Source organism: Lepidochelys olivacea (genome assembly GCF_965140295.1).
Source record: "Lepidochelys olivacea isolate rLepOli2 genome assembly, chromosome: 8".
NCBI lineage: Eukaryota > Metazoa > Chordata > Testudines > Cheloniidae > Lepidochelys > Lepidochelys olivacea.
The window spans coordinates 21959487-21975897 of NC_140418.1; the positions used below are offsets into that span (position 1 = coordinate 21959487).

At 50.3% G+C, this 16411-nt stretch overlaps 1 protein-coding gene across 3 annotated transcripts in view; it reads left to right on the top strand.

Annotated features, from left to right (window-relative positions):
* The first annotated feature begins 216 nt into the window (after positions 1 to 216).
* AFAP1L1 (actin filament associated protein 1 like 1) overlaps positions 217 to 16411 on the top strand; it is a 57865-nt gene continuing 41670 nt past the window's right edge. The window contains exon 1 of one of the 3 annotated variants that reach the window (XM_084637018.1): positions 217 to 380. In XM_084637018.1, the coding sequence (XP_084493144.1) occupies positions 365 to 380 (16 nt within the window). In that variant the 5' untranslated portion in view covers positions 217 to 364. The remainder of the gene's footprint in view (positions 381 to 16411) is intronic. The other 2 variants (XM_084637016.1, XM_084637017.1) reach the window with 2 other exon arrangements.

The following is a 16411-nucleotide window of genomic DNA, read 5'->3' on the forward strand; positions in this document are numbered from 1 at the left end:
TTGGCTGGGGGGGCAGGAGCAGTGGGTGGGGTGGGGTCTGGCTGGGGGAATATGGGGGCCGGAGAGGTGGCTGGGCGGGGGCTGGCTGGGGAGATGTGGCGGGGAGGAGGGGCAGGAGGCGGCAGAGGTGTCCTCCCCGCTGCGCCTAGCGCAGGGCCGTGCCGCTGGTGCGGCGGCCGGGCTGGGCGGGCGCTAAGACCCCGCACCCAGCCGGGGAAGCGCAGGGCGGGCGGGGCAGCTGGTTTAAAGGTTGACGTCTCTGTGCCAGGCGAGACAGGCGCATCCTCTGGCCGGACACCGGGCGCTCCAGGTCGGGACCCTGCACCCCTCGCTGCCGCCTCGCGCCCGTGCACCCGCCGGCAGCATGGACAGGCTGAGTGGTAAGCGCGGCTCGCTCGGGGCTGGGGCCGGGCGCTGGGGCCGTGCTGCCCCGCACGGGCTGGGTGCGTTAGCCCGGGCCGGGGGGCTGCGGGCACTGGCTCTGTCAGGCCGGGCCGGGGAGCAGGTGCCCCGTCTGGGCGCTGCGGTGGGTTCTCCCGGGAACAGCTCCGGTCCCTAGCGCCCAGTCGCCGGCGGGATCGCGGCGCTGGGGACTGCTGCCCGCTCCTCGCTTTGAGCGCGGCGTGCGCCCGGCACCGCTCCTGCGGCCCCGGGGCTGCCCAGCCCGGGCAGAACCCCCGGGACTTAGGGGCAGGCCCAGGACATAACCACCCAGCACAGGGTCCGATCCCCTGCCACCCCCTGGCCCGAAAGGGCCTTGCCACACCCACCGCTGCTCTCCGCGGGGGGCGGCCGCCCATTGTGTGCGGGAGCACCCGGCTTGCGGGACTCGCCAGGGTCTGCCGAGAGGCTGGGTCCCGTCCCAGGGGACCTCGTGCGTGTTTGGGGCAGCAGCAAGCGCCCGCCCGGGCTGGCCGCAGGGGCTGCAGCCAGAGCGCTGTGGGGGAGGCTGTTCCCGCAGGGGGGCTGGAGCGCTCGGCACGGCAGCCGCCCCGCTGTCTTTGTCTCCCGTCGCTAAGGCGCTTCCGAGGGACCCAGGCACGGCTGGGAAACCCGAGCAGTGTCCTTGCGGCCAGGTGGCGCTGCCTGGCACCTGGGCACCCAATGGCCTTGCGCTCCTAGACACGTGCTTTGTGCTGCCCCGCTCATCCCAGCGGCGGATCCTTCCGCGATGGGCTGTTGGGCCCAGGGCTGGCTGGGGCGCCGCGCCGGCGCGCGTTGGGCTCGGGGCGTTGGCGTTCGCTGGCGGGGGTGGCCCCGCTGGGGTCGGGGGGGCTGCTCGCGGATCAAGAGCTGCGTGACCGTGTTGGAGGATTGGGCCCTACATTCTCACTGCGCGGTGGGTTGTAAACCAGCTCCCCTTCTCGGCTTAGCCATTTGCAGGGAGGCTGTTGGGGCCCAATGTATCCCCAGACTAACGGGGCCAAATCCTCAGGCTCTTTAAACTGATTTAAATCAGGCGTTACTCAGACAATATCTTCATTGCAGTCAATAGGGATTTCTTGCCTGAGCAGGACTTCAAGATTTGGCCCAAGCTCTGTATGTATTTTTAACAAAAACCTAAGATCAATAGAGATGTTTCCTTGAAACTTTTTGGAAATTACAGAGCCAGCAGCTCTAACTAATAACCCTTCCCCTTTAGTGTCAGCAACACAAATATCACAGTATCCTTCTAGTGCTGGAGAAGCTGAGAGCAACCTTGACTAGAAACAAAAGTTAGTGACTATAGAGTCCATGTTTCACTGTCCAAACTGGGAGAAATTAATGATGGAAAGTAGCCTAGCTTTTTTTGTTTTGTTTTTAAATGTTTTAAGAATTTAAGGGATGAATAAGAACAGTAAGAAAAATAATTGCATTCAAGTGTAATATAGGATTGTGTTTCTGCATTGAGTGAATCAGCCCAGGAGGGAAGTGCCATCTGAGACCATCTGTGGAAGGTGCTTCCTAACCCAGGATACCCGCAGGGGTAGCTCTCAGATGGGAGTGTTGCTCCTTTCTGGAAGTGCTATACATACCTCCTCTATGTATATGCATTCCTGCATATGTCTCTGGAGCCAATCTCATTTAGCTACATGGCTTTGATTTGTAGTTATAAATAAACCTGCTTGACCCAGCAACTTGTGATGAAGATCCCAACTTTCAGATCTGGGAGGAGCATCCCTGGACCAGAAAGGCAAGATGACTCCAATGTAAGCACTGTTAGCATTTTGTAGAGCATTGGTACAGGGCCAGTGGGATGAAGGAGAGACTAGGAGAATGAGCCTCCCAAAGGGGTCACTTCTGCTGTGAAAAGTGGGAATGCTCTGAGCTCGATTGAGCCCTGCATTAGCAGCAGACAAATCTTCTGAGAGTCAAGTGTTTCCCTTCCCTTTATGTAAAAGGATGGGTGGTGTCTCCTAGAGGAAACTTGTGTTGGGATTTATTATTATTTTTCATTGCAAGGTTGCTCAGTGTTCAGAGCTGACTGCCTATCCACCGTGAAGGATGGGGCTTGGGGGGAAGGCTGACAGCCCTCTCCTTCATTAACTAACTCAGGTCACCCTATCTGCTGCACAGCCATCTGGCATAGGGACCTGTCCTAGTCAGCAAAGGAGCTGGGACTACTTCTCACAGCTGGGGCAGGGTGCTCTCTCAGGTGAGGTAGCCTTGCTGGGTGTGTGGTGCTCAGGACAGTACTGAGAATGGTGCTCAAGGGTCATTCCTTGGCCACTTGGACCATGTGTCTGTCTAGGGAGTCAGATCAGGGAATTGGGAATCAGACTACAGAAAGCTCTGCCACTGACTTCCTCTGGGAATTGGGGGAAGAGTCATGTTGCCTCTCCGTGCCTCAGTTTCCCCACCTGTGCAATGGGGCTAATCCTAACCTCACGGGAAAGGAAGGGGTTGAGGTGTATGCAGCTGACACAGTACTGTGCTTGTAACCCCTTGTATGTGGCCATTTTATTTGGGCTTGTGAAGCCACAGCTTGAATTTTAAAAAAAGGAGTTAATTTTCCCCATCCTCACTTCAGAGGATTTCAGTGGAGTCCACTGTATCCCCTTTGCTGGGTGTTAACATTTGCACTCCTGTGACCAGCAGATTAACAAACTAATGGACTGAAGGAATTAAAGGGCTGATACACACAGCCTCCAAAAGAGGCCACTGATCCTGAGTGTGCAACTTGAGACACCCAAGGCCTGATTCTCAGGCATCTCCAAACAGACATTCAAAATCAGTGGCCCCTTAAAAATGTGGCTGAATATGTCTGTGAAATGCCAGCATTTCCCTACTAAGGGGGTTCCCTAGTAAGATGAGTTTCCAGTTGGGCACTCTGAGGGTCTGTCTACACTGCAATTAGACAGCCATGGCTGGCACAGGCCAGCCGACTCAGACTCATCATGGGGCTTGTGCTAAGGGCTGTTTAACTGCGAGACATAGCTATGCCGATGTAACTCTTCAGTGTATACCAGCTGTGACTCTCCAAGTAGGGGCTGAGGTCTGCCTGTGCTGAGCTCTGCTTTGCTGCTTCTCTCTCCTAGGTGCCTTCTATGGTAACTTCAGCAGCAATTGCACTCTCCTTTCATGTTTACAATAAATTGCCATTGGCACCCGGGCTGCTCTGTGCTAATCTAAACGTCCTGCTGCCCTTCTGTTTATCAGCTGCAGGCTCTGGGAGCCCTCCATGCTTTGTGTGGTTTCTGGAAGGAGCATCAGTGACTGGAGAGAAACTTCAGATGTGTCCTGGGGCTCCCCTTTCCTAACTGCTGGGTCCTTCACCCTGGATAGAAAAGACATGTCCCCCCTGCATTGCCTATGTTCTGCCCTCTAGCCACATCCAGTGCTGCTTCCATGTCACACATGCTCTGCCCCTTGTCCCTGCTTAGTGCTTCTCTGGCCCTTAGCCTTACTGGATTTCATGCTCCAGGTGAACCAAATGCTTTGCAAGTGAGGGTGTGTGGGAAAACTCTTGTCCCCAGGGAAAGGTCCAGCTTTCCTGCTCCCTCCTGTAAGCTCCTGAGCAGTGGAACTTGAAAACTCTTGTGATTTGTGTAATAATGCTCTGAGTGTGCACGCATGTGTTTGCACTGATCTCCCTTGTTGACGAGTTCCTGTTTTTGAGCCTTTAGCAACAAGCCATGAGTGGTGTAGGGAGGGGGCCATTTAGTTTAACAAGAGACAGGCCAGCACAAGCAACTAATCTGAGCATTGTGTTAGACAGCTATGGATACAGCCCTCGTGGACCCATTGCTTCTTGCCATTACTTGCTCTTTCCTGACTTCTCTAAAATTCCAGCTCTCGGGCCAAATTCCTCCTGGTGTAAATCCATTGATGCCAATAGAGATGCACCAGGGCTAAAGTTGACTTCATCTCACCACAGGAACAAGGAGGCACTGGCTTGGTGGGAGGGACCCTGGATCATACTTGATCTGCTGCCTAAAATTCTGCTGCAGGAATCCCAGCCTCTACTAAAATGCAGCCCTGCAGAAGGGCGTGTGGAGAGGGTGAAGGGGTGAGAAATATTGTATCAGCCCAGCTGTTGGTTTCCAAGGCAAGTGGAGAGCTCTCCCCCACATTGCAGCCATTCCTTCCTCTGGAAACTAAGCCACTGCAATTCTAACCGGACTAAAAGGCAGCCGCTTTTTATAGTTCAGTGCAAACCAGAGAAGAGCAATGGAAGCCCGTCCTTTTGGATGGGTTTCCATTGCTGCATATGCTCCTTCCCCCCACTACTCTACCCACAGAACATCAGCCTGGAGTGCAGCAATTCCAGGGGAAGATGAAGGTAATTGGGCAGGCACTGTGAATGGAACTGCAGGCAACAAGGAGCCCACCGTCACTCAGACATCAGGATCTCCAATAACTTCAGCAGCTCATTCTGTAAACAAGACTTCCTTCCAGGCCTAGCTTTAGGGGAAACGGCACCCTGGGCAAGCTTATATTTTGGTGCCATCTTTACAATATCATGCCACCCTTATTTCTGCGCTGCTGCTGGCAGCAGTGCTGCCTTCAGAGCTGGGTGCCCAGCTGCCACTCTCCCGACTGACCCCCTACGATAGCCTTGTGACCCCCTTTTGGGTTGGGACCCCACCAGTTTGAGAAACACAGCTCTTGACTATAGTGCCCCTGGTCACAGTGCTCTGAGCTGTTGCCGGCATTGCCCACCCATGAGGCTGGCCCTGCTTCCTGCTAGGCTTGCACCTCCGTGGAGGGACTCCACCTTCCAGTGCCCCACCAGGTTTCCTCACACTCCTGAATCCTTGATCATCCTCTCATACAAGGCAGCACATACCACCCCTAGGAGTGGCCAGCAGCAACTAGCCATGCCCTGCTGCTTAGCTTCTGCTCAGTGCTGAGTTCAAGCTCCTCTGGCTCCAGATCCCTAAGTCCTAATCTGCTCCTTACTTTGCATCTACTGGATCAGAGGAGGTTGTAACTAGAGATGTGATTGGAGCCCCAAGTGTGGCGGTATTTAGATCTCGGGTTCTGGTTCAGGCTTATCTCTAATTAGGGCAAAGTTTTCTGTCCTGAGTGCCTTTTGCTAGAGCACGAGTTTCAAATAAATTTCAGAAAGGACCATCCTGGGAAAAGAGGAACAGCTGTGACTCCAGTGACTGGGTTCCCTCCCCAGCACCTCAGTCTGGATATCTGGAGTGATACCATCCTGCACGTTGCCAGCCTCCTCATATCAGTAGAGGGTGACTACTTGGGTTGGAGAAAAGCCATGAGCAGGCCTGTGCACTTTACTATTTGCTGGCAATGGATATCTGTTTTGTTCCACACTCCTCAGGCTATTGCAGGGCAGGCCACTTATCACTCAGAGGGCTGTCCTGCATAAAGTGTGGTGTGGAAACGGTGCCCAGTTTCCAGAGCTCACTGTAACCTGGAAATGCTGTTCTCCAGAATGATCACTCTGTTCGCGTCAAGGCCCTCTGACTCTGTTGTTCAGCTGCAGTAGATGACGCAAGCCCAGCCGCGCTGGAACATGGCATGAATAAACCGCTCCATGCACTACCCCATCAAGCTTGCAAAAAGTCTGATGAGCAGAGCTCATCCAGGCCACCTGGGACTGGTGGATACCCACATGAGGCCAAAGAGACTGCATTGGCTTTCATCCACTTACAGTACTAAAATCTTTTTGCCCTTCTGTAGCATCTTCCAGCCAAGGAGCTCAAAGCACTTTTCATTTAAACCTTATCCTTCCCTCTAGGCACTAGGAAAGGCTTGCCCAGCACTGTGTGAAAATAAATAAGTGTATTATTTAAGAAGGTTCACCAACCCAACCCTCTCACTCCCCTGTATTTGCAGTTTAGTTCTGAGTAACTCTGTTGCCCCAACATTTTGCTTTTCATAACATTTGTTGCAAAAAAAAAAAAAAAAAGGCAGGCTTCTGCTGGAAATAAGTGAGACTATTGATGTTTCATATAGTCTGATGTGAAAATTAATCTTTGCTGTAATGAATTTTGCAATTAGAAATTTTACAAATGCCATGGGTTTTCTTCCTCCAACAGCATTGTTTTCACACACTCGGTCCTGAAAGCAGAACCGCAGTAAACCCAACTGCTGGGTGACACCAAATGTCTTTTGCTAATCAAGAGTCAGAACAGCAGGGAGACATCCTGGTAATTCATTAGGAAGGAAGGTTCGACTAGTGTGTGTGTGTGGTGGGGGGTGCTTCTGGATTTTTGAACTTTTAAAATCCTGGAACTTTGCAAGTTTTTGGTAAAATTTCAATGAAATAAACCAAAATGTGACATCTCATTTCAAGGGGCTTGACTTTCATTGCTGGTACTTTGTAGCGACCTAGTATCATTTTACAGAGCGGGGAAACTGAGGCACAGCATGGGATAGAAACCTGCTTAGGACTTGCTCGAGTCAGGAATAGAAGCTACCACACACCCCACCAACCCCAATTCCTGTCCCCTGAGCAGGCACTGTCCTGAAATTGAATGCAGACTTGGAAATGCCCAGATCTGTTGTCTATAAACCTGCGTGACATCAATGACCGCCAATCGGAAATCTCCGCATGCGTCCAAGACTATGTGGTGTCTTGGTTTTGTTTGGGGGTTTTTTCCTGGTTAAGTTTATAAGCTGGCTTGTCCTCTCCAGCACAGGAAGGGTTAAGCTGATAGGAAATCCACGACCTTGATGCTGCACCTGATTCTTCTGATGGCATTCCGCAATGAGCGGAAAGGGAAGGGCTGGTCTCGGCTGAGAAAATACCCTTATCCTGCTCTCAGCTGGGCTCGAAGGAACCTATTGGGGAACACAAATCACAGAGCACAATATCCCTTCAGTGTGCACAGTCATTCATGGGAGAATCTCCTTCTACCACACTGCTGTCCCAAGCATGCAGCTTTGCTTTCTCTGTGGCAACTTTCCCTGCGAAACACCAATGCTGTGTATTGATAGTGAGCAAAGTGCTACCTGCACACATTCGCCATGGCATCCTGCTCTTCAGTAGCTGCTTAGCTCAAGGTGTAGGGTGCTGTGGTGGCTGTGCTGCAATTAGATCCAGGTTGTGTAAACTAAGAGTAGCCCTTGGGCTCCTGATCACTTGCTAACACTGTTTAGTTGGGTGCAGTGGCAGTCATGCCTGCTGCACATGCCAGCCTTTGCCAGGCATAGAAAGTGGTGCTTTGGGGAACTTTTTCATGTAACTCTGTGCCTCCAAATTCTTCTTGTGCTTTTTTTAAAAATTTATTATTTTAAACTGAGACTCTGTATAGCGGGAACTCCTCGCTTCAGGAAAAAAATCTAAGGTTGGCAAAGAATTCCGAAAAGGAGCTCCCACTCTGGGCTATTGAGGGTGGCTGAGCCATCGACAGACTCTGTGCTGCTCTCCTGTGGTGCTCAGTCATTTACACTGTGTGTCTTGTATACACGGCCCCTTTGGCTCCCTGCTCATTCTCAGGTTCTAGGTCAAAACTGCCCAGGGTGAGGGGGTTTTAAACTCTCCGTGGGTTTGCTGACCTCATGGGCTGGATCTCACTCTGCTCCATCCTCTGCTGCTCTAGCGACAGCTTCATGTTTTCTGTTCATCCATTCTGGCCACAGCTGGCGAAAGAGCCTTCTGCTCTGCAGCTCATGGAAGTCTGGACCAGTCTCCCCATGTCCCCTCACTGATTCTGCCAAATCTAAACATATTTTTTCTGTGTCTTATTTTCCCCCTTCCTCAGCTGTTCTCTCCTGAAGATGGATTATTTAACCCTAAGCATATTGGGATATTGTGTGACATCTATATGAGCCTAATACTGCAGGGTTGTGAGTGGTTTCAGCTCCCATTGACTTTAATAGGAGTGGAGGGTCCCCACCCCCTTCCAGAGGATACTCAAGCCCTACAGGATCTCTAGAGATCCACCTTTGTGCCTTGCTAACCATCGAGGCCATGCCCTTGTCTCTGCAGCGTTCAGCAGTAAGTGATGCCAGGGGGCCAGCTGTAATGATGGCTGGAGTAACTGAGCCCTGGAGTGCTGAGTGTGCAGAATTTCCACCGCAGTGAACACAATTAGCAGTGATCTTAGCTGTCCTGGAGCTTGAGGTTGATGGGGGAGGCACGGTGGAGCCGAAGGGTTTCTGAGAGAGAGGTGGGTAAGCAAAGACAAACCCAATATTTTGGATCCTCTCCCAGCACCATGAGCTAATGGCTCTGGCAGTGAGGAAGCTTCGGCCTGGGAGGGTTTCCTGATGTTGCCTCCAGGTTCTCGTAATGCCTGTAGAGATAGGCTGCTGAGGACAAAAAGCTATCGGTAGCTCCTGAGATCCAACTGCCCAGTGGGTATCCCTTCGTTTTAACTCCACTGAGAAATCTTCTGATGAGCCCAGAACGTTTCTGTTAAGGTCACCTCTGTGAGGGCATCGCTAGTTAGATGGCAGTCACCCCTTTGTATAAGTATCACACGTGGCTGTCTGCCTCAATTTCCCCATCTTCAAAATAGGGCTAAGGATATGGACCTTTCCTTCGCTGGGGGTTGGGACAGCTCACTAGAGAGCTGGTCACTGAGTGCTTTGAAGGCATAAATAGCTGTGTTACCATACTACGGGGCCCTTCCTGTTTGCGTGTTTGTTCTCTGCCTCCCAGAGGAGGTGATGGAAACCTCTGTCCTTGTCTGTTTGGCTGCAGCTTCCTGGAGGCTCTTTGAAGCCCCCTTGTCTGTGGGTTTTATTCATGAGCTATTTGCATCCTTTCGTTTCCCAAAATCAACACCAATCCAGGAAAGAAAACCCCAGTACCGGAAATGCATGTCCCTTGGGGCAGCTTTAATTGGGGGCTTAAAGAGACTACCGGGTGGGGGGAGACATTTCCCTCCTGACAGGGGGTCTGGCTCTCTGTGTTGGCTTGCCCTCCAGAACTGTGCCACTGAGCAGCTCCCTGCTCCAGTCTCTGTGGTCTCCTGGGCCCTTGTCCCCTATCTAAGGGGAGGGCCATGCACGGAGGCCAGGCAAACCTGCTGCTTTCTGCACTCCACAGGGTTTGTTTTGAAGAGACCGATGCCAGCATTTGGCTTGAAAAAGAGAGTTTACTCTGGGTTCTGAGTAATCTGAACACTCGCTCCTTTGGTCTTGTTTGTTTTTATACATTACTCAGCAGGTCTGCACCCTGGCTGGCTATTCCTTTAAAAGGGCATTTCAGCCCTCTCTCTTCATTCATTGTTTAAGACATCATGAAGTGCTCTCAAGCGAGTGGTTGTAAATATACACCCACATTCTGATCTCTATTGCAACAGATTTACACTGGTGTGACTCCATTGACTTCAATGGGGCTACTCCAGATTTACACTGTACATGAGATTATAATTTGGCCTTTAATCAAATGACCCAAACCTGTAATCCTTACCTGGGCAAAATCTGTCTCAAGTACCTATAAAGCTATGGGCTATGGTTACAATCCAGTCAATACTACAGATTGGAACCATGTTTGTAACCAGGTTGGGAAACAATGCGGGTTTGTGTGTGTTTGTATATAGCTGTAGAGCAGATGAGGTAAGGGGGGGGCAAAGGCTGGTATAGGAACTGATCAAAGTTGGGCAATTCATCACTGATGGAGCCACTTGCCACACTATGGCTTTGAGCTGCAGGGGTCTCCATAGCAGGTGAGCAGACCTGTTCTACATTGCACAAGGGGCAGTCAGGCATGGCATCGCTGTTTGTGAATATATACAGTAGTGTATTTTCTTTGTTTTGTTTTACTCAGCCAAAGAAAATCCAAAACAATAGCCCCCTTCTGACCAGTGGACCGACAGCTGCAACTTGTCCATTTCAGGAGAGTTCAGTTTGCTTTTTCTCCTTGGTTAGCTGTAACAAACCACAAAAACCTTTCAGAGAGTCTGCTAATAATCTCTTTCTCAGGCACCTCCCCATCCTCAGACTTCAAGGTCTCTAAAGAAACCATCAAACCCTTGTGTATCTAGCTGTGTGAATTTAATTTATTTTTTATATCCAATTCAATTACTGGGGATGTTTTGTGTGAGTTTAAATGATCTGTTAATAATTATCTGGATAGCTCATGTTTTGAATTTGTGCAGCTATTCTCTATTACACACTGGAGAATATACCGAAGAGAACAATTCTCCAATGGCAGGAGATGGATTAGGTAACCTAATGGGGCTTTTCCATTTCTATGAATCAGTGTGAAGGCAGCTGTATTCTTCTATCTCTATTAGAGAGACAAGGTAGGTGAGGCTGTGTCTACACTAGCATTTTTGTCAGTATAATTTACGTGTGGAAAACACCCCTCTGAGTGACATAAGTTACACCAACAAAAGTGCCGGTGTGGACAGCGCTATGTGGGTGGGAGATGCTTTCCCGCTGCCATAGCTACCGCTGCTTGTTGGGGGTGGTTTAATTATGTCAGTGGGAGAGCTCTCTCTCTACATTGAGATCATGCGGCTACACGGGAGATCATGCAGCTACACCAGTGCAGCAGTGCCGCTGTAAGGTCCCTAGTGTAAACAGATACAGGGTGGACTAAATACAGGGCTGAAAAGAGTTTAGCATGAGTAGTTAACATCTCTTTCAAGGGACCGTTAAAGATGTTTACCTCAGACAGTTCATTCCAGAGTGCAGTGATTAACATGGGGATAATGATAAGAGAAAAACACCCTGTCACTTGTGGGTGAACACTTTTTACAAAACTATCATTCTCCCTCTCCCCTCATCCTCAGAAGACACCTCCACAACACCTTCAACAGATGAGTTCAGGAGCTTGAATTCATAATTTAGCTAGACTCTAAAAATCAGGGACTGAATAGACACACTGGAATTATGGCTTGTTACAACAACCTGTAACCCACTAACAATGACCCCCAGCTGCCTCCCCCCCATCTTTTTCCCTCTTTGACTGGAGGGGTGTCAACAGGCCACTTGACCTTAAGTGGTCCCTTGACATATGTGTTAACTGCTTAAGCTCAACAATCTGTTCCCCCTTGTATTTAGCTGTGACACTCGGAGTACCTTTCCCAGACCGGAAGAGAAGAGCTCTGTGTAAACTGGAAAGCTTGTCTCTCTCACCAGCACAAGTTGGTCCAGTAAAAGATATTACCTCATCCACCTTGTCCCTTCAATATCCTTGGACCGATAGGACTACACCACTGCATACATTTCTATTAGCTATTCTTGTTAACATCCATTAAATCTTACACACGCACTTTCTTTAAAGTATGTGTTAATGCGCATCCCTAATGTCCACATGTGTGATGCTCATGCCAGTAAAAACAACCTAATTTGGGAACTCTAGAAAATACATAATTAGCCCTTCTCTTGGATCTTTCATCTACACACCCCCCAAGCATTTTAAAAGTATTAAGCTTCACAACAAATCCTTTTTTTTAGCAATGGGGAAACTGAGGCACTGAGCAGGGTCAGGGGGAGGTGACTTACCCAAGATCTCTCACTGAGCCAATGGCAGAAGTCAGTGTAGAATCTAGGAAGTCTGACTCCCAGTCCCCTGCTCTAATTGCTAGTTTGGAGTTTCACTAGTTGAAAAATGACTTGAGTCACTAAAATGTCTTAAAAGTGTCTCCAAGTTCACGTCTAAATATGACAGCAACTGACTCTGCAACCAAACTGCAATTGGGGTCTGCAAGAGCAGACCCTTGCTTATGCAGTTAGTCTCTAGGCATGTGGGCTGTTCCATTGACTTCAGCATGGCTACTCATATGAGGAAAGGTATGTTGCCCATCCAAATCCGATGCTGGAGCCTTCAGTCTGGCTTTTCTAGGGCTGAAGCTTTGTGTGGGTAAAAGGCACAAGTGCTTTTTGGACTAGGTTGGGGTGTCCTACTCCTGGCCACTCCCATCTAGGTATTATCCGGCCTCCTTGGCAGATTCTGATTCTGCAAAATTTTACTTTTAAAAAAAAAAAATATATAGGCCTTGTGCTTGTGAAGAAGTTTCCCAGTGTGAGTGCCTGGGGTTTCTCAGAATGTCTGTCTGGAGCAGCACAAAGTGTCCCATTTCGCCTTAATATAATGTTAATTCTGAACCCTACAGGTGACAATAAATACCAGCTCTTTGTATTTCTTTAAGCCACGTAATTACATGCACAAACTCTGCAACTCCCCAGACAGAATGTGGAACTGCAAACTAGCTGCATGTACAAACTGCTGACCTGTGTTTGTTCAGTATACAGTGACCATAACCCACTCCCTCACCCCTGTTTCTATTGATGCTATAAGAAGCAGACAACCACAAGGACGTGACCTAGTGGAAGACCTTCCTCTTTCAGCAAGTTCAGAGAAAGGCACTAGAAATGCCAGGGTATAGTTCTGAATCTCTTGGGTCTGAGCCATTGTTTGGTTATGCTGTTGTGAAGAGCAACACTTTTCTTCCCCCAGGTGCCCTAGGCCTGGAGTTTTCATTTGTTTGAAAATGATCCCAGTAGCTGGATTATTGAAAGCTAGTCAACACCCCACTCCTTCAGCCAAGTGCATCCCTGGCATGACTCCAGACTTAATTGGAGGTACCGTGCCACAAATGAGAAATCAGTCTGACTACTGAACTGAAGGGGCTCATGTGTGGGGCAAGGGATGGTAAACCGAAACTCCGCAGAGCTGAAGATTTACCTCTGGAGGTGCAAAGAGTTGACAGAAGTCAGTCTGGAGGAGAATGGGCTGGCCCTCATCCAGCCCTGGTCTAAGTGAGTAGAGTTGCTCTGAAGTCAATTGGAGTTTTTGCCTACTGTCACTAGATGTGGATTTGAGGTTCATGCACAGGCTACTTCCATCCATTTAATGATGAAGATACATAAGTGATTAGCTAAAGGATCACACAAGCCCCTTTATGCTTCTTGCAATAATCTGCAGATCCTTAGCTTTGAGTGGCACCAAAGTGGGGAGCAGAGGGGTGCAAATGCTTCCAAACTGCCCAACAGCAGTGTCCTGATGCTCCCGCATCCTACAGGACTTTCCCAATGGCACCCATGGGGAACAGGAAAGAAGCATAATGGGGGTTTTTTTTAATTGTTGTTCCCTCACTATCTGTATACGCAAACAGTATTTAAATGCCAGGTAGTGAACCCCACTGTGTGTGTGAGCTAAAGAGCCAGCTGGTAAAACCCCTGGTTCAGCAGACAATCAGGCCCCAACAGGTGCCCTTTCATGCATGAAAGGGCAAGTCAGGAGGGACTCCACTGGAATCAGTGGAGCTACCCCCGTCTCTAGGGTACGTCTACACTGCAGTCAGAGGTGTGACTGCAGCATGTGTAGACGTACCTTCACTAACTCAAATAGCAGGGATGCCGCAGCAATGTGGGTGTCAACTCAGGCTTTCTGCCTGAGTACAAGCCCACCTGGGACCCTGGTTTATATACTCAAGTGGCTAGCCTGTGCTGCCGTGGCTTTACTGCTGTTGTTAGAGCTATCTAGATCAAAGCTAGCTCAGGTATGTCTACACATGCTGCAATCACATTGCCTGATTTTACCCTAAATCCAGTGTGTTCTGGCTCTTGGAGAGTCCAAAAGGAGGAGGGCTTTTTGTGCTAAATCAGTTTATCGTTTGTAACTCCAGCTCTCTCCATTTGGGGTTTGACCCCTACCAAACTAGAGAACATGGTAGAGATATATGTATGTTGCTTCCTAAGGGCCAGTTGGCAACCTTAAAAGCAAAATGCCGCATAAGCTTGAACAGAGCTGGAATCCCTTACTGTAATGGAGAACTGTGGGTTCCTTCTCCCTCCAGCCCCTTCCTTGGGTCTTGGACTGTTGGTACGTGCACTCGGTTTTATGAACTGAAGGTAGCAGGCCCCGTCCTGTTACACTAAGGCCCCTTTTTGCTGCTCTGGCTTCTTAAAGGGGGTAGAATGAACTCCCTGAGAATACCGTTTGTTCTGTGGGCCTCTCTGGCTGGTGAAGGGGCTGAGCTGATGGAAGAGCTCTAAACCAGCACTGTTCCCTGGCGTAGAAAATGGGGCAGGAGGAGGAAGGGTGTAGGCCATGTAGGACGCGTTGAACAACAGCTATCGTGGGCTTCCCAGGGCCCATCTTCACTTTGGACTTGCACTGTCCTCCCCCCCCCCCGCCCCCCTGCACTCTTTGCTCCTGCCACAAGTTCATAACTGAGAATTAGGACCAGGATCTCTGCGTCTTCCTGTGTAATTGAGAGACTTGACACTTAATAAGTGATAAGCGCTCCCTAGCAAAAGCCCTATTTATGCCAGGAAAATGGTCCATTCCAGGCAATTGTTTATCAACAGGGGGACTCCTGGTCTCCTCAGGTCAGGAGCCAAATTGAACTTGAATGCAGTGCAGCTAGCAACGTTGGCAGCTGTAACGCTACTGAAAATGGTCTGGGCCTATCTACATTAGCATTTCAGCCTGGCCCAGAGGGGAGCCCATTGCTGCCAGCTGTTCTCAGCAGTGAGTCATGGTCCCCGGTGGAGCCAAGGGTGAAGAAGGTCAGTGCTATTGCAGCCTTCTTACTATCTAATCTCTGGCTCTCCCATGTCTTCTCCCCCAGCACTGGGACAGGACAAGGGAGCCGGTGGGCCTCTTCTGAAACCTGCAGGCTCCTTCATCCTGTGTAAAAAGCGAAGCCAGCTAGCAATTACATTGTGAACTGAGACCACACCGCCCCCTTTTTCCCCCTGCCTTTGAGTGGCTCTCATGTTAATCCTTCAAGGCTGATTTTTCTAGCGTTATCAGGTAAGGCTATTAATCACCACACGGGGACAGGGAGACACACATCCCTCTCTTGACTCACACAATGTTGGCTTATGGTGGAGATTTTTAACCTGTTCTGAAAGGCAAAGCCGGCCAGTCTCTGATCCTAGAGTCCCCTGTTTGGGGAGGCTGCAGGGAGGATTGCTGTATGTGTGGGGTGGGTAAATTCCCTTCCAGGGCGGTCCAATGAGGTCAGAAGGCTTGCAAACCCACACATGGGGGGGGATGAGTGGAGATGGTTTTTAAGGAGAGCTTAGCATTGGCTCCTGCTCAGCAATGGGGCGCTAGAATGCAACAACAGTGTCGGGGTCAGGGGCTACGCAAGGAGCACCTCAGCCTAGCAGAGGCTCTTCCAGGGCAAACTGCCTCTAGTAACCCAGTCCTCAGAGTATTCAGCACTTGAATAATAGAAGGGGATGAGGGTTGGGTGTTCTCTAGCCAGACAATCCAGATGAGCCTGAGTATGGGTACTAGGCTTGCATGAATCCCCAAGGCCTTCAGTTCTGGAAACGTCTTGTAAGACCTAAGTGGGCTTCTTAATGACCGAAGCACTCTAGCGAAGAGTGAGTCCCCAAGGTGCTTCATCTGCATGCACGCATCACCACTGAAACGCAGCCACGTCGGGAGGGGGGCCAACAGCATGAGCGCTATCTCGTGGGGAGCAGGCACCACAGGGAGCCCTGCCATTCCCACGCTCTGCGGGGGACTTTGGTGTGGTGGGGGATTCTGAAAGTCCTTCCTACTCCCCATTGTGTTTCTCAGCCTCTTTGCTGCCATGTTTCTTGCTGCCCCAGCTGCGTACACCTAGTCCTCCTAGGACACCCATCCCCACTACAGCATGTGCCAGTGGACCTCTCTTGAGGCGTTGGGAGAGGCCCAATGGAGAGCAAACTTTGCAGGTTCCCAGCTTCATAACGATTTTTCTGGAAGTTCAGAATAATACAGCCAACACAAAGGAACAATGGTGGGAGAGCCGAGCTTTCCAACACCAGGGAGCTTCCTTGCCTGTTGGGGCCTGTGCTTTCCACCCCTTCCACCTCCTTCCCCACTGAAAAGAATGCAGCTTGTGAATGGAAGAGGTGTGGGGAACGAGCAGGGACCCTGAGCAAATTGCTCCAGCAATCGCAGCTTTTTACAGTGAATAAACAAGACCTTGAATGCTGGCTTGTGGATGGGTTGGGAGGGAGGCAGGCAGCAGAACTGGGGGAGTGCCTCTGAGAGCATGTTGCAGGGGCCTGCATGGTCACAAACATAAAGAAAAGGAGGACTTGTGGCACC